Genomic DNA, 18,218 nt, shown 5'->3' on the forward strand with positions numbered 1-18,218 from the left:
AAGAGAGAGACAGCAAAGGGAAGCACACAAAAAAGGGTCTAGCATGTGACTAAGCACCAAAGAATTGTGGGATATTAAGTGCTGATTAGAAAAAACGAAAACAAAACAAGCGAGGGCTCAGTGGTTAAGCGCACTTACTGCTCCTGCCGAGGATCAGGGTTTGATTCTCAGCACCTACATGGCAGCTCACAACCATCTGCAGCTCTCTCCGTCCCAGGGAACCCGACACTCTCCTGACTGCCTCAGGCACTAGGCACGGGGGAGAAAGAGCATGGAGGAGGAGGAAGCATTGGAGACAGCAGTCCAGCGAGCCAGTCAGCATAACCAGTGCCTCTCCACGGAGAGAAACAGCAGCTGGTGTGACTTTGGCAAGGGCGAGGAGCTGGAGAAGGAGGGAAGGGGTGACGTGTGGTGGAATCAACGGTGAAGATTCTTTTCAAAAATCAGAACGGAGCAAGGGGAGCAAGAGATGGGAGGAGGAGTAGCGTTCGCTCTCGGCAGCCTCCCCGCAGAAGGCAGAGAGACACGAGCTCGTCCACGGGCACGTTTGTTTAAAGAGCGGTAGACCCAGTTCAGTCAAGGTGGGAGGGAGGGCACAGGGAGTTTTGTGTTGCGAAAAGTGGGGCTAAGAATGTAGCAGGATGGGAAGGGGTTTCCGTTGCCGACATGGAGCTGAGGTACTAGCGCACCGACCACTTGGGAGAGCCCTCCGGTCTTGGAATGTGAGCTTGTGCCTCAAGGGACGTCTAGGCCAGGTAGTAGCGACTCAGGGATACTGCAAGGGAGGGGTAAAGGAAAATAGGCAGCCTGAGTCGACAGGTGGAGGGAAGGCAGGTACCTGGGGTGTGTAGGCTGCTTTAAGGGTGTCAGCAGCTGGGCAGAGGCAGCCTCAGCCACTTCATTGCTAGGGAAACCATCACTGGTCCAGAAAGTTCTACAGGTATGGGCCTTGCATGGGTGCTAGAAAGACAAGCAGGTCTGAGACTTTTAGAAATCTGGGTTAACTTTCTTTTTTAGTCCCCCCGCCCCCCCAGGCAGGGTTTCTTTGTCTAACAGCTTTGGCTGTCCCGGAACTCCCTCTGTAGTCCACGCTGGCCTCGAACTCACAGAGATCCATCTGCCTCTGCCTCCCAAGTGCTGGGATTAAAGAAATACACCACCACCGCCCGGCTGGGTTAACTTTCACAGGTGTCAATGCTGACAGGCCGTCAAGTAGGGTAGTACACGCCCGGTCTACATGACAAGTTCCAGGTTAATCAGAGCTTCACAGTGAGACCCTGTCTCAAAAATAAAATAGAGCCAGGCGTGGTGGCACACACCTGGGGATCTCTGTGAGTTTGAGGCCAGCCTTGTCCACAAGTAAGTACAAAATAGCCAAGGTTACACAAAGACACCCTGTCTCGAAGAAAACAAAAATAAAAAAAACCCCGACCCAAACCAAACCAAACAGTCATGGCTACATCTTGATGGACAGACGACCCTCAGCTGATGTCAGGATCCCTATGCAAGAGGTGAGGTATTCCATTCTTTCTCTCCCCCAGTGGAACTAAAAGGAAGACGGTGGGCCTGGATCTGCAAGAGCCTGGGTTTGGAACGTAAGATGACGAGAGAACACCCTAGGGTTCTTGCACTTTAAAGCCCGCCGGGGTGGGGCATGGCGGTCCTGGGGGCTGGTGGAGAGAGCAAAACCCCACACTAAGGGTATCCTCTGTTCTAGGGCTCTGTAGTGCTGCTAGGTCCCACAGCTTCAACCCAGCTGTCAGGGCAAAAACGGAGAACCTGAGCCCCAGGCACCGGCAGCGCCTGCGGTTCTCCAGCAGGGAACGCAGGTAAAACGAACGCGAGTACTCGAGCACCAGCGGGCGCCGCGCAGCCGCAGAGAAGGCGGGCTAGCATAGGCTCCACCCCGTATGCTAATATGGTGCGCTACGGCCCCGCCCCAGGGGCCGACGAGCCCAATACAGTAGGGTCCGAGAAGACGTCGGAGCGGAGCATTGGACCAGCGAAGACCCGGGCAAAGCCAAGCGCCGGGACCCGGGCCCAGCAGGCTGGTGGCGGGGCTCAGACACTGTCCAGGGGCTGCCGACGAGCCTGGAGCCGCGCTCCCCCACCGGCGCAAAGTGGTACAGCCCGTAGGGGCGGAGCCCGGATCATGTGACGCGACCGCGGCCGCCATTTTGCTCTGCGGAGCTGGTATTTAGAGCGCAGCGCCTGAGTGGCGGGGTCGCCTTCGCGCATCCGCCGCCTCGAGAGTCCTCGCTCCCCTGCTCGCTCGCCCGCTCGCTCTCCTGCCATCCTAGCCCCGCCGCCGCCTGCTGACCTTGCTCTCTCCCGCTTGCAGACATGGCTGACATCAAGAACAACCCCGAATACGCTTCGTTTTTCGCTGTGACAGGCGCGACGTGCGCCATGTCCTTGAGCGGTGAGCATCGCAGCAGGAGGAGCAGGGGCTGCCGAAGCGGTGCGGGAATCTAGCCCGCTGCTCACCGGGGGCTGGGCGTGACGTCACTTTGACGTCATCCCCAGCTATGTGGGTGTCGGGCCTTACGGCGCGGGTAGGGGGTCAGCCCCTGGGCGGCGGGGACAGTTGAATTTATGGAGTTCGGGGCTTTGCGGGCTTGGTCAGGGTGCGGGTCTTATGAGCCTGCCTGTGGTGCCTCGTTTGTGCGGGGGTGGGGCGGCGATGTGGCTGCCATCTTAGCCCCGGGAAGTAGGAATGAAGGTGGGGTGGGGGCGCGGGGGGGGCGCACGATTCAGTGCCGGCTCCTGCGTCTGCTCCGCATCCCGCATTCTGCGGGCAGATGTGACATCACATCTTGAAAGGCGCCAGTCCGTAGGCGTCAGCAGGCCTAGGACGGGAGTCCCCGGCCTCTTGGCCAGAGGTAGCCAGTGTCCCCGCTAAGGTCCACCAGCCCTGCTTTTATGGCGGCTAGGCTGCCGGGGGTCAGGTGGGTCTGTACCCTGGGTGAGGCAGGTGTTTCCGGTTGAGGCTTGTCTCGGTTTCCCAATAGTTCTGTCATCGGTGTGGGTTGGTTGGGAAAGCTGGGCTGAGGGGTTGGTCCTGGGAACCTGCAAGGACTCAGGTTAGCGCCTATGGAAGTGGGTTTGGTTTAATGGATGGTTGAGCAGATAGATGGTCGCTGAGGGTCTGTGCTTTGAGGTGTGGGTTAGAGAGCTAGCATTTACAGGATTAAGTCTTCAGTCTTCAGTCCTGGACCTAATGGATGGATGAGTGAATGAATGACCTTCCTCTTCTGTGGGGGGTGGGTGAGGGGCTGGAACTGGGAGATGCTTCCTTGCTCAGAAAAGGAAAAGCCTGGCAGTGTTCTTGATGGCACCTTGCTTCTGAAGTTGGGCCTTGACAGTTCTACGGTGTCAAATTTAGTGAAAATTGGCCTTCCTGGGAGAAAAGCCTTTGGGCCAGACTCAAGAATGTGGGATTGAGGGAGGTAAGTCACAGCCCCCAGGGACTGGTCTGGCCTCCTCTGGAAGGTCTGGTCTTTGGCTTAAATGACCTCGCCCTGCCCCACCCTACCTGGCAGATGGAGAGGCTGGCCCTCCGTGCAGGTACACGGAGAGTTTGAACTCCAAACAGTGTCTGTTGACTGTAAACACCCACAGGGTGCAGATTGGAGTTGGGGGAGGGTTGTCTGTCTTGGTGACCTCCCCCTGCCTGGGCCTGTCAGATGCTGTTGAGAGAGCCCTGCTGTTCCCACCCCCTTGGAGCAAGGGCTCATTTGTGGTGGGAGATGTGGTCTAGACTGCTTCCTCCCTCCCCCTAAGCCACACCTGTTCTCCCCACAGTTTTTTAGGGCTCCTTAGGGAAGGCTGGTGAGCATTTTCCCTTCTGTTCTTTTGCCCCTAGAATATGTTCATAGATTCCCCTATTTCGGCCACCTGCGATTTCTTTTTGTGGTTGTCACTTACTCATAAATTAATTCAGCAAATCTTTATTGCAGTCTTACTGTGTCCCAGATAGTGGGAGAACTCCAGTGAACAAAACTACATCTCTGACCATGTGGAACTCATGTTCTGGCTGTCACAATGGCTCCTGCAACTCCAAATTTGTCCAGAGTGCTTTTTCTTCACCTAACTTCTTGAGCCTGTCAAGACCCTGCTTGTGCCAAACCTGGCCGACAGGTGTCTCTGTGCTATCTATTGAAGGCTGGGTGTGGGTGGTCTGGGCTTTTCCTGCGCCGCCCTCCTACCAGGATTGAAATCTACATGCTATGGGGCCCGTTCCTTCACACCAGCTTCTCAAGTCCTGTGGGTTAGCCTCTTACTTGGCCAGTTGAGTCACCTTCTGACTTCACTTTTTCCTTCTAAGCGTGCTATTGTGTAGCATGTGTTTGTCCTTCCAGCCTCTGGTGCCGCTGCTGGGAGGACTTGAGGCTTAGTCTCAGTGACTGGCCCGTGCCCTCCAAACTAAGCAAGGTTTTCTTTTTTGTTTTTGTTTTCCTCAAAACAGGGTTTCTCTATGTAACCCTGACTGTTCTGAACTCTGAACTCACTTTGTAGTCTAGGCTGGCCTCAAACTCAAGAGATCCACCTGCCTCTGCCTCCTGAGTGCTGGGATTAAAGTTGTGCGCCATCAATGCCCAGCTAAGTAACCAAGTTTTTTTGCTTTTTTGTTTTTTTTTTCAGGGGTTGGGGGAAGCCAGTTTTTCAAGACAAGATTTTTCTGTGTAGCCCTGGCTGTCCTAGAACTAGCTCTGTGGACAAGGCTGGCCTTGAACTCAGAAATCCAATTGCCTCTGTCTCCTTAGTGCTGGGATCAGAGGCGTGCGCCAGCACTGCCTGGCTGACTAACCAGGTTTTAAGACCATTTTTCTTTAACTGACTGAGGTTTGTGCACATCTGTGAGGCCTCCATTCCCTACTCACATTTTAGCTTCCCTTTTTTTTCTTATGACAAATATCCTGTTGGTCTTTCTTCATCATGTGCTCCATGAAACTGCCAGTTGCTTCTTTTCTGTATTTTCTGTGACTTCCTCCCTGTATTTGCTTGATTTCCTGGAAGTGCCTCCAGGCGCTGCTCTCTGCCCCATTGAATTTGCGGTGTCAGCAGGTCTCCCTTCTGCAGCCTGCCAGGCATAGCCTTCTGAACACCTGCTACTGTCAGGCCTAAGATAATCTTTCCCCCTGTTGCCCTGGTCTCTGATGGCGTCCCTGTTTTTCATCTTCTCTCTTCTTGCCACGGATCCTTCAGCCCCATGATCTACTTACTGTACTTAAGGGAAGGACCAGACTCACTCTTGCCTTTCTCAGAATCCCACCTTTTGGGGTGTAGAGTTCCCGCTGCTCGGTGCTTGTCCTCGGTCCCACATGGCAGCCTGTATTCTCAGTGTTTAGTAGCATGTCCGCAGGAGTGAGCCCTGGAGCACTCAGTTTTTGTACTAGGTGATACAGCTGAGCATGGATTTGGCCTAAGAAATTCACTGACCAGAGGAGTTCCAGGAAATATCTCTTGAAAAGGACCCAGAGCCCAGCATGGTGGCGCACACCTTTAATCCCAGCACTCAGAAGGCAGAGGCAGGTGGATCCCTGTGAGTTCGAGGCCAGCCAAGTCTACAAAGCAAGTCCAGGACAGCCAGGGCTACACAGAGAAACTCTTTCAAAGAAAACAACAACAACAACAACCCAAAAAAGAAAGAAAAGGACCCAAAGCTTGAAGTTAGGCGGTGCCTGTGCATCTGAGGATGGTGTGGAAGAGACAAGCCGTCTCTCCTGGCCCCTGCCTCATCCAGTTAATCTCATCTAGCAGGGTCTTGTTTGGTGTCTGAATGTGCTGGCGAGAATCTTACCCAGCTGGCTGTGGTGGCGCACGCCTCGGAAGGCAGAGGCAGGTGGACCTCTGTGAGTTCAAGGCCAGCCTGGTCTACAAAGTGAGGCCAGGACAGCTGGACTACAAGAGAAATCTTGTCTTTTTTAAAAACAAAACAAAAAAGACTCTTACCCTCTGCCTGGTTTCCCTCTGCCCGGCTGCTTACATTGTCACCGCCTCACTCCCTGCTTCCATGGTCCATGATCCTTTTTCAGACCCTCCTCCCCTTGGTGCGGCCCCCTACTTCCTGCTCTCCTTCCTTGCTGGGTATGCTGCTGTGTCAGGTCACTGTCTTGTCTTCTTGCTGCTCCCTGAGCTCTGGAGAAGTTAGAGCACCCTCTGACCTTTGCCCTCCTCAGTACTGGGCACACAGTAGGCATATTTTTGTGGTCCAGTGAGGTCAATAAATTCTTTAGAGGAGTGGTTGGGGCTGTTGGGGCTCCTTTCACCTCTGGCCTGTGTTTTTGTGTATCAGGGTATACACCATTGGCCCCAGAGTGGCCATGGCCGCCGGCGTCACCTGTGTAAGTGGCTCAATAGTTCTTAGAGGGCCTAGAGAATAAGTGACAGAGAGGAGGAGGAACTGAAGACAGGAGGGGAAACAAAGTCCTGAAAGGAAGGCAGCCTCTCCTGGGGAGGCTGGAGTTGGGGACAGCATCACAGAAGACAGGTGACCCTGCTGTCCTGTCGTGGAAGGTTGGAAGGCCCTCCTGCAGGCGGGACTGACACAGGACAAGGCCTCAAGGCAGCTGAGAGGTAGCCCTCCTCCTGTGCAGGAAGTGCCTGGAACTTATGGTGTGCAGCAGAGGTGCACAGAGTCTAGAGCAAGCCGTTATCCTTGGCCCAGCTGCCTCTTCCCACGTGACTGTTTTGCCAGAGGTCACAAGCTAGGGAAGAGCAGTGTTAGAGAACAAAGTCTGGTTTCCCAGCAGAGCAGGAGCCCCTGTGACTGCAGGACTCCTGCAGGCAGACATGGCCTGGGAGGTTGGGCGATGGTTCTGCTAGTGGAAGGGAAGTGCTGGGCTCCCGAGGCTCCGGCCTGGCTGCCTGTCTTCAGTTCTTCTAGTGGGTGATGAGTTAGGGGGCAGTATGCAAAAGGCTCCCCAGGCAGCTTGCCTGATGCTCTGGGCTCACCTCATGTCTCCTTTCACAGCCATGGGAGCTGCCTATGGCACAGCCAAGAGTGGCACTGGCATCGCTGCCATGTCTGTCATGAGGCCAGAGCTGATCATGAAGTCCATCATCCCCGTGGTTATGGCTGGGATCATTGCCATCTACGGCCTGGTGGTGGCAGTGCTTATCGCCAACTCCCTGACTGATGGCATCACCCTCTACAGGTGAGTGCAGCCCTGTCCTGCCGCCGCCGGTGAAGGGCATCATTTTCCTGTGTACAGACAGATTGCTGACAGCCTGTATCTCTTCTCTCCCCAGGAGTTTTCTTCAGCTGGGTGCTGGCCTGAGTGTGGGGCTGAGTGGCCTGGCTGCTGGCTTTGCCATTGGTATCGTGGGGGATGCTGGTGTTCGGGGCACTGCCCAGCAGCCACGGCTGTTCGTGGGCATGATCCTGATCCTCATCTTCGCGGAGGTGCTCGGCCTCTACGGTCTCATCGTGGCCCTAATCCTCTCCACAAAGTAGTCCCTTTCCACCACCAGTCACAGGATAGGATGTAAAGACCACCCCTCCTCATTCCAGAACGAACAGCCTGACACACATGCACAGGCAGCTGCCCCCTCAGTAGTTGGTCTTGTAAATGCGCAGTGTCCTAGTGCCCATTGTCTGTTGCCCTCGCCTGGTCCCTGCTGCCCTGTGCTGTGGACATCTGGGCCCACTCATCTCCCATCCAGGCCCCTGACCAGTGAGGATGCCAGCTTCTGGCTACCCCACCCATCACCCTAGAGTGCTCTGTGTATAAGGATGAAATAGAGTTGTCATTTTTCTCTTCACTGGATGTTTATTTATAAAAGATTTGACCTATTCATGCGTCTGTGGAGCAGCCCTGGCTCCCAACTATATAGTAATCATTAGTAGAGTGTTGCCTTGTGGGGTTCCTGTTGCTGGGACGCCCTGGATGGAGCCGCCCTCCCCCTCAGCCCTGGACAGCCAGGGTGGCGGGGAGAGTGCTGCTGCTCGCCAGGGCTGGCTCCCAGCTGTGTCCAATAAAAGTTCTCGGATGTGACTGGATTGTGTTCTCGCGCTTCTTGTGGGCGGAGTGGGCTTGCCGGTCGGAACTGCTGCATCATGTGGCTGTGGTCACATGGTCCTGGCAGCCACGTGATAGCCCCTTCAGCTGAGTCACGTGGTGCGGCCTGGCTCTGCTTCCGAATACCGCTGCTCCGGACGCTGCCGGCTTGCGCTCTAAGCTTGCTGGGTTCGGTGCGACTCACGATGCGTGGCGGGCAGTGCGCAGCGTGGGCCCCGGTGCTCCAGTTCACCAACTGCCGCATCCTGCGCGGCGGCACGCTGCTCAGGTCTGGGCTGCATGGGGCAGGGTTGGGCTGGGTATAGAGCTGGTGATAACGCCAGTGTTGGGTGCAGGGATGGGGCTAGTGTAAGTTCTAAGCCCTGAGAGCGGCCGAGTTAGGTTCAGGGATGAGGAGGGAGGACTGTCTTGGGCGTGTGGCAGGGACAAGCTGGGGGTGGGGGGGGGAACTAGGTGTTGGCTCCAGGGCTTGGTGGTGATCCGAATGCCGACTGCTCTGTCCTCAGGGAGGATCTGTGGGTGCAAGGGGGCCGAATCCTGGATCCCGAGAAGCTGTTTTTTGAGGAGAGGCGTGTGGCTGATGAGCAGCGGGACTGCGGAGGCCGGATCCTGGCACCGGGCTTTATCGATGTTCAGATCAACGGTGCGGCCTGGCTTGGGCCAGGGAACCCAGGGGAGGAGCTCTGAGCACTGTGCTACCCGCTTGTTTTCTGTGGCCACAGGTGGATTTGGTGTTGACTTCTCCAAGGCTACGGAGGATGTGGGCTCTGGGGTCGCCCTAGTGGCCCGGAGGCTCCTGTCCCACGGTGTCACTTCCTTCTGTCCCACCCTGGTCACTTCCCCACCAGAGGTTTATCACAAGGTGAGATCAGGCTGCCCTACGCCTGAGCAGAGGGGCCCATCCCGCAGGGGCAGGCGCCTGGATCTGGTCTCCCTCCACTTGGGTCTGAGGGGGTCCTCCTCTTTCTCATTCAGTTGTGTCCTGCCGCAACTGCCAGTGCAGTTGTCCCCACATTTTCTGTCACCATTGTCATCTGCCACACCCTCCCAACGCCCTGTAGGCAGCCTCTGGGCCTCCTGAACTAAAGTTGCCTGGATTGCTGCCACAGCCATTGTCTCTAGTGAGGGCTGTTCCTCCCTAACCTGCCTTCTTGAGTGACTCACATGAAAAAGCCTTTCAGAAAGAGCTGCTCCTCCTCTTCACGGGCTACTGTCCTGCCTCCCTCACCCTTCCACCTTCCAGTTAGAGGGAGGTCTGCTCTCTTTCTTCCAAGTGAAGGCTTTCCCCGTTTTTAACACAAGCTTGCTTAGGCGTCGTTCAAGAGCAGTTGTGTGTAACCTGCAGGTTCATCCCGCAGCCCTGAATTCTTGTTAAAAACGGCGTCTTCTCTTAGGCAATGCAATTGGTGAGTTGAGGAAATGAATGTTGTTAACCATACTTGAGTGGATTCACTCTCTTCCTGTTGCCAGTTGCCTCAGCCGCTTTTTGTCCCAGGATAGAACCCATTGTAGGCTCACGGAGTGTGTGATTGCCCGTGATTTCCTTTCTGGCTGTGCAGAGACAGAATCAGAGCCGTGGGTGCTGAGTGCGGATTGGGCCCTTGCTTCGTAGGCTTCGTTCTGGCCTCTTGGCTTGCTACCCTTGGAAGACTAGAGACAGCCTTACTCACTTCTGAGGCTCAGTTTCACTAAACCTAGAGTGAGGAGAGTGGTAGGTGACTGACACATGTGAAGTGAGCATATTCCTTGAGTGTCACCCAGGGATGTCTTTCTGGAAATCTCCCCACAGCTCTCCCACCCCACTGTCAAAAGCGCAACCTATTGTCCTCCTGCAGATAAGTACTTGGTCCTCTCAGCTGATCTCTGGCAAGACCCAGGGTCATGACAGGTATCCAGATGGACCACACTCCTCTACAAATATTGCCTTCCTACCAGCTAAGCTGTTTCTCTTCCCCCCAGGCACATTCCAGCAGCTCCAGGCTCTCCTCCCAGACTCTTCCCAGAAAGCCTTGCTGGCCTGTTAGCCCTTGCCCACCGTAGGCTTTCCTCTTGCAGCAGGTTTGACTGGGGGGTGCAAGGCTGTGGCTCTCCCTCAGTAGGAGTAATGGCTAATAGTCCTAACGTTTTCTTCCTGGCAGCCCACGTTAGACCAAGTCTACCTCATAGGCTGTCAGAAAACACTTTTAGGATGAAGGTCTTGGGAGACAGGAAGTGATGGCAGAAACTGTGGGCAGCTTTGAGTATAAAAACAATACCCCATTGTATTAGAAACCAGGAGACCCAGCCAGGCAGGTGGTACAGGTCTTTAATCTCGGCACTCCGGAGGCAGAGGCAGGCGCATCTCTGTGAGTCACAAAAGTGAGTCCAGGACAGCCAAAGCTACACAGAGAAACCCTGTCTTGAAAAACAACAAGTGTAGCCTAGATTGGTTGTAGTTGAGGCAGCCTTGACCTGTTGTTGTCTCGGCCTCCCACGTACGGTCTTACTTGACTCTTTTGCTTATTTTTTTAAGCTGCTAAGTCACCTGCAGGTGGTGGCAGCTGCTGCTGCTGCTGCTGCTTCTTTGAAGAGTGATCATTTTTGTTTTGTTTTGTTTTCCGAGACAGGGTTTCTCTGTGTTAGCCTTGGCTGTCCCGGACTCGCTTTGTAGACCAGGCTGGCCTTGAACTCACATCGATCTGCCTGCCTCTGCCTCCCGAGTGCTGGGATGAAAGGCGTGCACCACCACACCCAGCCAGAGTTATCATTTTAAAATCTGTGTAGGTGTGTATGTCTGCATGTGATCGTGCAGGTACTGTGACTTGGCCTGGTCCTCTGCTGCAGAGTCGTACATGCTCCTAAGTGCCGGGCCTATTCTCTAGCTCGGCCTTTCTTCTCTTTTGTTTGTTTGCTTGTTTGTTTTTAAGTCAGGGTCTTTCTGGGTAGGCCCGGCTGTTTTGGAATTCACTATGTAGACCGGGCTGTCCTGGAACCCATAGAGGTTGGCTTGCCCCTGCCTGCTGCGTGCTGGGATTAAAGGCGTGGGCCACCACTCCTAGCTGTTCCTTTGTTCTCCTGATCCATGGTTTGGGTTAGAGGTATAGGTAAGAAAATTTGTGTTTGGGCTTGGCAAACAGCTAAGAACACTTGTTTTTGTAGAGAACTCAGTTTTGGTTCCCAACACCCATATCATGCGGCCTGTAATTACAGTTCCAGGGGATTTGCCACTCCCTTCTGGACACTACAGGTACCAGGCGTGCATGTGGCTCACAAACATACATAGAAGCACTCGTGAAACAGGCATATGTCTGTGTTGCTGAGGATTGAGCCTGGGGCCTGTAGAGGTTAGGCAAGGCACTTTCCCATGGCGATACATCTTCAAGCCCAAAGCTGCCCAGCTGCATTTCACCCTTTCTGTTTGGTTAGAGTGTCTCGCTGTGTTGTATGTGGATCTCCTACTCCTGGGCACAAGTAATCCCCTCGGTATGTGGGGAACAGAGGCACCACTACACCAGTTTCTCCAGAATGTTAAAAGAAGTGCTGTGTCTACTATCTTTTTTGTTTGTTTTGCTTTTAAAGACAGGGTCTCTCTGTAGTCTTGTCTGACCTAGAACTTTCCTTGTAGACCAGGCTGGCCTTGAACTCACAGAGATCCTACCTCTGTCTCCCAAATTGCTGGGATTGAAGGTGTGTGGCACCATGCCTGGCCCTCGTATACTGCCTTTAGACATCTCACGTTGTCGCTAAGAAGTAGGAAGCCGGGGCTGGAGAGATGGCTCAGAGGTTAAGTGGGGAGCCCCACTGAATAGTGTCGGACTTTCTAGGTCTGTTCTCTCTCTTTTTTTTTTTTTCACCTTCTTTCTTCTTGGCCCCATGTTCTAGACGTCTCCTTGGCTTCTATCCTGGAGTTCATCCCACGGGCTTCTTGCATACCTTTGAGTTTTGAAGAGCTCGTGTTGCTCCTTGACACCCCATCTGGCCTCTCATTGCCTGAGGGTATCAGTGTTGGCTTTTTCCTCTGTCTCCTCTTGGCATCTTCTCTCCACTGCCTTGGTCATCTTGTTGGTGTTCCTTCCTCTGTTCCTTGGGGAACTCAGTGTGGGTTCTGCGTAATGGCTGGCATTAGCAGGCCACTAGGAGCACCTAGCCTTTGGGAGGAGCTTCCTGGGCACCTCTAGTTGTGGTGCCACAGCCCTGTCTCTGGGCCTTGTTAAATCCCCTGGGAAGAGTCCTGTTTTGTTCGGAGGGACCTGCTCTAAGAGTCTGAATAGCATAAACGGCTCAACATTTGTAGTCCACTTCACTCACCGCTGCCGAGGCCCCTCCCTGGGCATTGCTCACGGTGCCAGGTTCTGTGAGGTCTGATCTTCCTGAGTTCTCTCCAGCTGAGATGTGTCTGAAGTCCACCTATTTGTTCCCCAAGTCTGATTTGCCCTTCTCTCATTCTTCGTCCTTAGATTTAAGTGTGGGTTTGGTTTTGTTTATTTTGAGGCAGGGTACCATGTAGCCTAGGCTGGCCTTGAACTTATGTAGCCGAGGCTGGCCTGTGCTTGGGCTTTAGGCATGCACAAGTGTACCCAGCCCAAGGATATTTAAGGCCCGTTGCTTTTCTTCTAAGTGGGTCATTTCGAGGAAGGGCATCACTGTTTTGCCTGGGGAACTTCCATAGCTGCGGGGGCTGGGAATCGCCATTCTCCCCTCTCCCCCCAAGGCCTGCTCAGGAGCTGAAGGGTCTGCAGGGAGGGTTGTGGCTATCCTGGGTCTTCTCCAAGACCTAGTAAGTGTTGCTCACTCTTTGCTAAGGCTCTGACCTTTCTGACCAGAATGGGCTGGGCTCTGGTGCTGAGCCCCGTTCCCATCCCATCCCTTCTGCTTCTTCCGCCCTGTCCCCCTCCTGCCACCCCAATCTGTGCTTCCTTGTCCTGCAGCCTAGGGTGACTGCAGTCACTCTTTCAAGGGTTTGGCCACTATAGTCTAGCTGTGTGGCAGAAGCGCTTTGAAGGCGGGAGCAGGTTAGAGCAGCCCTTCGTGCCTGCACTGGTGCATGTGTGGCCTGGGAATACTTCCGTCTCCTGGTCCTCAGGTGGCTCATTGAGTATTCCTTGTTGTCATTTCTTCCTGCACCTAACCGCTTGGGAGGGCCTTCAGCCATCTTCCAGCACCTGTGGGGGAGGACAGTAGGGCTGGGCTGGGCTGGGCTGGGCTAGGGTCTTAAACTCTGACCTAAGAATCTGACCTTGGTTGGGCCGTGGCCTCTGGGGCCAGGGCTTTAACAGCTGGTTCCCCCCCAGGTCCTTCCTCAGATCCCTGTGAAGAGTGGAGGCCCCCATGGGGCAGGGGTCCTCGGTGAGTGCTCAACTCCTTTCAGAATGCCCCGTTGGGAAGGGAGGGCAGGCTTGAGGGACTCGGGTGGGGCTGCTAGGTGGGAGTGCCTGCCAGAAGCACCCATGTCCCTTCCTCCAGGGGTGCACTTGGAGGGCCCGTTCATCAGCCGGGAGAAGCGGGGCGCACACCCTGAGGCCTACCTCCGCTCCTTTGAAGCCAATGCTTTTCATGATGTGCTGGCCACATACGGGTCCCTGGACAACGTCCGCATTGTGACACTTGCCCCCGAACTGGACCGGAGCCATGAAGTGATCCGGGCACTGACAGCCCAGGGCATCTGTGTGTCTCTAGGTGAGGGGCCACTTGTCCTGGTTGCCTGCTCAAGGTCCTTTGCTGCTGCAGAAGCTGATCTCAGGTCCCCCATGCAGGGCACTCAGTGGCCGACCTGCGGGCCGCAGAAGGAGCAGTGCAGAGTGGGGCCACCTTCATCACACACCTCTTCAATGCCATGTTGCCTGTGAGTGTCACCCCTGGGTGGGAGGGGCCTCTCTGGCCACCGCTGTCGCTCAGTTACTCGCTCCTGCCCTGCTCAGTTCCATCACCGCGACCCAGGCATAGTAGGGCTTCTGACCAGCGACCAGCTGCCCCCAGGCCACTGCATCTTCTACGGGATGATCGCCGACGGCATACACACTAACCCTGCAGCGCTGCGCATTGCCCACCGGGCCCATCCCCAGGGTGAGTTGCGGGGAAGGGTAGGGCAGGTAGGATAACAGCCGCCCAGGTCCTGAGCCCCCTTTTCCTCCAGGGCTGGTGCTGGTCACCGATGCTGTCCCTGCCCTGGGCTTGGGCAATGGCCGCCATACGCTGGGACAGCAGGAGGTGGAGGTAGATGGACTAGTAGCCTACATAGCAGGTGAGCGACTCCTGTGCGGACCCGCGTATGTGCAGTCTCTTGGCTTCTCCCTGGCATGGGGCAGAACTCGGCTATGTCCTTCCTGTCCGCCCGGCTGCCCGGCCCCAGCAACTCCCTCCCCGCAATCCTGTCCTCTCTGTTCTCAAGGTACCAAGACACTGAGTGGCAGTATAGCCCCCATGGATGTATGCATCCGGCACTTCCTGCAGGCTACAGGTCAGTGGGCTGGTGTTGCTGAGCGTCTGAGGGCGGAGACTGTATCTGTGGAAAGCTAGAAGGGAGGCGGGAAAATGAGAGCTCTGTCCTGACATCCTCCCGCTACCTGGAAACTGGGAGGTGAGGCGGTGTGACTTCTGCCAGATGGAAGTGGCCGTAGTCATTCCCACACAGAGCTCAGGCTGTAGGAGGACGGTGAGCAGCCAGTCACTGGAGCCAGGATGATGAGCCGTGTGGCGCTGTGAGGTCCTGGCAGAGCAGGGTCACACTGCTTAGAGAGGGGCCAAGGCCTGTGGGGTAGTGGGACTCTGCAGGGGCAGTATCGGTGGAGTGGAGTAAAAGTAGCTTCCTGGGGCTTGGAGCAGCTTCTGCAGGGCCCTCCCAAACATCTGGCAGCATCACAAGGCTGACTGTGGGCGGTGTCAGGGTCCTATTTGGAGAAAATAGGCTAGGGATGGCCCGGGACAATGGAGATAGTTGTATCCTGGCAAGAAGTGATATAGTAAGGTGAATGTAACAGGCCTCGGGTTAGGTTCTTCTCAGAGCTCAGGGTCCTATTTGGCAGCTGGATGGGTGGCCCAGTGGCCCAAGTGTGCCTTTTTGTGCTGGTAGGCAGGAGGGGCTACGCCATACAACTCTGTAACTCCCCATGTCCAGTCCGTTGGAAGGATAGGTCCCCTGCAGGGCTGGAGAAGAGGGGGTGAGCAGAGCTAGGGCAGGGAGGGACCTTCCTGAGCTGCTGCAGAGTCCTGGGCCGTTGCCAAGCCAAGGCCCTAAAGGCCGAAGCTCGAAGCTGCTCCTGGGAAGAAGGCTGCAGGCATTCACCACAGTGTGCTCCCGAGCAGGCTGCAGCGTGGAGTCGGCCCTGGAAGCTGCGTCCCTCCACCCTGCACAGCTGCTGGGGCTGCAGAAGACCAAGGGAAGCCTGGACTTCGGTGCTGATGCAGGTGAGTGCCTATGTGGGAGTTGAGTAAGGGCTTAAAGGGGTGGGTGTTATCTGTCCCTGCACCTCAGGGGCCATTCCCACCACCGACTGACTGATTGACTGTCTGTCTGTCTATCTATCTATCTTGGTTTTTCGAGGCAGGGTTTCTCTGTGTAGCCCTGGCTATCCTGGACTCGCCTTGTAAACCAGGCTGACCTCGAACTCTCAGAGACCCATCTGCCTCTGCCTCCCGAGTGCTGGAATTACAGGCATGTGCGGCCTTACCTTTATTTTTTGTGTGCACCACAGTTCACCTGTGGAGGTCAGAGGCCAACTTGGTATAATTGGTTCTCTCCTTCTACCCTGTGAGTCCGAGGGTTCAGACTAAGTCAGACTGGGGTGGAGGCAAGGGTCTGTACCCACTCAGCTGTCTCCTGGGTGGCCCATGCTTGGTCGGTTGGTTTTGTTTTTGAGGCCCGGTATTACTGTGTAGCCCTGGCTGGCCTGAAGTCCACTGTGCCGTGTATGTAGACCACACTAGCGTCAAATTCGTGGTAATCTTCCCGCGTCAGCCTCCTGAGTTCCAGGATCACAGGCATGTGCTACCACACTGGCTTTTGGCCTGGCTTTCTGGCATCTATGATTAGGCCATGTGAGGGTTACAGGAGTCGCCTGTCCCCAGCTGTGCCAAGTCGATGCCCTTGCTTTCGGCTCCTCTCCCAGTCCAGATCCTGGTCTTGGGCCTCAGTTTCCCCCACGAGGCTCAGTTGTAAGGGATGAGTCCACCGTTGGGGGTATGGGCGGCCCTACCCTGTCTCCTCTCACCCTCTGGTTCTGCCGCAGACTTTGTGGTGCTCGACGACAGCCTCCACGTCCAGGCCACTTACATCTCTGGGGAACTGGTGTGGCAGGCAGAGGAAGCTGGCCATGACTGAGGGTCTTGGCTGAAAAGGACACTTGGCTCTAGCTGGACACTGACAGGCCAGGCAGTCCAGGGAGCTGGTCTCCAGGGAGCAAGCCGGGAGCCCTGCCCCAGGTCTAATGCAGAGCCTCAACCGTCACTCCTGGAGGGGGACAGCGGCTTGGATAAATACAGACCGCAGGACTTGTCTTGTTTGCCTTGTGCTTTTGAGTTTTGCTTATGCTCAGCGGGGCTGCTGGTGTTTTCACTGTTAGCCCTGGGACCTTCTGAAATGGGGTTTAGCCTGCGACCAGCAAGGGCTGGAGGCTGTTGGGGTACTTCTCCGTAGGTCAGATCTGTTTTGAGGTCTGCAGACCTCAGGAAGCTGTTCGGATTGGAAAGGGGTAGAGGGGGGAGGGCAGCTGCTGGGTGAGGCTGGAGGCGGAAGTCATGGATGGCTGACTCTGAACTAGGTAGGCATAGTGGAAGCCATTGCTCCAGGCTCCCTGCTGTGACAGTCGGGAGTGTGTCCATGCTGGCCTTGGGGCCTGGAGTCACTTGGCAGTGAATGCAGGAATGGGTACCTTAAGGGCCTCCAATTAGAGCCTAGGACTCTACCTGCTGCTCCCTGACCAGTCAGACCTGCCTGGCACCTCCTTGGATAACCCGAAGTTCCATTCCCTGTGGTGTCTTCTTTGAAAGACCCTAATGACTTGGACAAGCCCTCCCTCATATCCATATTTGGTGGCTGTGGCAATACCCTGCCTGGTGCTGGTGCGCAGCTCTGGGCCTCGTGGCTCTGTTTGCCCTGTTAGCACCACTTGGGCAGGGTGTACCAGAGGACCCTAGCCTCACTTCCTCCAACTTGGGGAATGTGGTTCGTCAGGCTCCCTGGAAACTTCACTGTCCAAGCTTTGGGGATTCTTTTGACTCTAAGAATGGCTGTGATGTGGGAATATGTGCCAGAGGTTGGAGGTCGGGTCTGCGAGTGCCTCCACTGTGCATTTGACTCCTGGGTTAGGTGACTCTTGCCCTGTCATGTGATGCTTTACACCTTGGGATGGATAGGAGGCTGCAAACACATGTCCCAGGTCACTTACTGTATGTAGGTTCCATTTGAAGGAACTGTTTTCAGGCTCAAGTTGGAAAGCGAAAGTGAAAACCAGGCAAACAAAACACTCCTAGGCCTCCCACAGTTTGAGAGCAACAGCCTGGGGAGAACAGCTGTGGGCAGGGGCATATGGGCCAGCCATAGCCCACCCGTCACTTTCACACTGTCAACTGGAGAAAGCCAGCATGGTGGCAGCCTCGATGGGGAGAGGTAAGTAAGACAGCCTGGATCTGCCCCGTAGCCACGCCCTTCCACATGACTGACCAACCCTTGGAGCTTGCCAAGCACAGAGGACAGGAGAGCATGAGTCACATGGGCTGGTCCATCAGGATTCACCAGCCTGTGGAAACCTGCTGGTGGAAGGCCTCACCCCCAAACTCTTCAACAAGAAATCCAGTGATAGGCCTGCCAGGGTGTCACCTTCCTGTCTCAGATGAGGGGGACAGGCACTGAGCTCTGCAGCTGGACAGCCCTGGACACCAGGACACGGCCTGGAGCGAGGTTAAAGGTGCAATTCCGCAGTGGGAGCTTCCTGACATGCACATAAGGTCCTGGGGTCCATTTCTAGTATAAAGCTGGCCCTGGCCTGCCCAGATCCAGCCTCACCGGGTCCGTGCTGCTGCTCTGGGTGGACAGTCACTCAGATGAGTGAGGAAGCTGTGTGTTGTGGGGCTGCCCAGAAAGGATGGGAAGTGACGTAGGGAAGGCTTTGAGGAGAAGACACCGCCTCAACAGAAGCTGGAGGCAGGCAGACAAGCAGGTTTGCATGTTGGGGGTGGAGTCAGTGGCTTGGAAACTGCTGCAGGAACGTGATTGTTATT

General features: G+C 55.4%; 2 protein-coding genes across 3 annotated transcripts; both read left to right on the forward strand.

The window, feature by feature from the left end:
• The first annotated feature begins 2,160 nt into the window (after positions 1-2,160).
• Positions 2,161-8,000, forward strand: ATP6V0C (ATPase H+ transporting V0 subunit c). The gene is made up of 3 exons (XM_084760964.1): positions 2,161-2,422; positions 6,977-7,160; positions 7,255-8,000. The coding sequence occupies exons 1-3, from the start codon at positions 2,344-2,346 to the stop codon at positions 7,457-7,459; spliced, it is 468 nt and encodes a 155-aa protein (XP_084617090.1). The 5' UTR covers positions 2,161-2,343; the 3' UTR covers positions 7,460-8,000.
• Positions 8,001-8,077: 77 nt separating this feature from the next.
• AMDHD2 (amidohydrolase domain containing 2) lies at positions 8,078-16,501 on the forward strand. Of its 2 annotated transcripts, none has more exons than XM_084760961.1 (11): positions 8,078-8,292; positions 8,531-8,667; positions 8,747-8,886; positions 13,295-13,349; positions 13,467-13,679; positions 13,757-13,845; positions 13,922-14,066; positions 14,137-14,244; positions 14,392-14,460; positions 15,306-15,407; positions 15,548-16,222. In XM_084760961.1, the coding sequence occupies exons 1-11, from the start codon at positions 8,210-8,212 to the stop codon at positions 15,598-15,600; spliced, it is 1,194 nt and encodes a 397-aa protein (XP_084617087.1). In that variant the 5' UTR covers positions 8,078-8,209; the 3' UTR covers positions 15,601-16,222. The 2 variants fall into 2 exon arrangements, with proteins under 2 accessions (XP_084617087.1, XP_084617086.1); XM_084760960.1 differs by lacking the exon at positions 15,548-16,222 and adding an exon at positions 16,229-16,501 and having other exon boundaries at positions 8,081-8,292.
• Positions 16,502-18,218: the final 1,717 nt, after the last annotated feature.

The sequence above is a fragment of the Acomys minous genome (assembly GCF_964271855.1).
Source record: "Acomys minous genome assembly, chromosome: 16".
NCBI lineage: Eukaryota > Metazoa > Chordata > Mammalia > Rodentia > Muridae > Acomys > Acomys minous.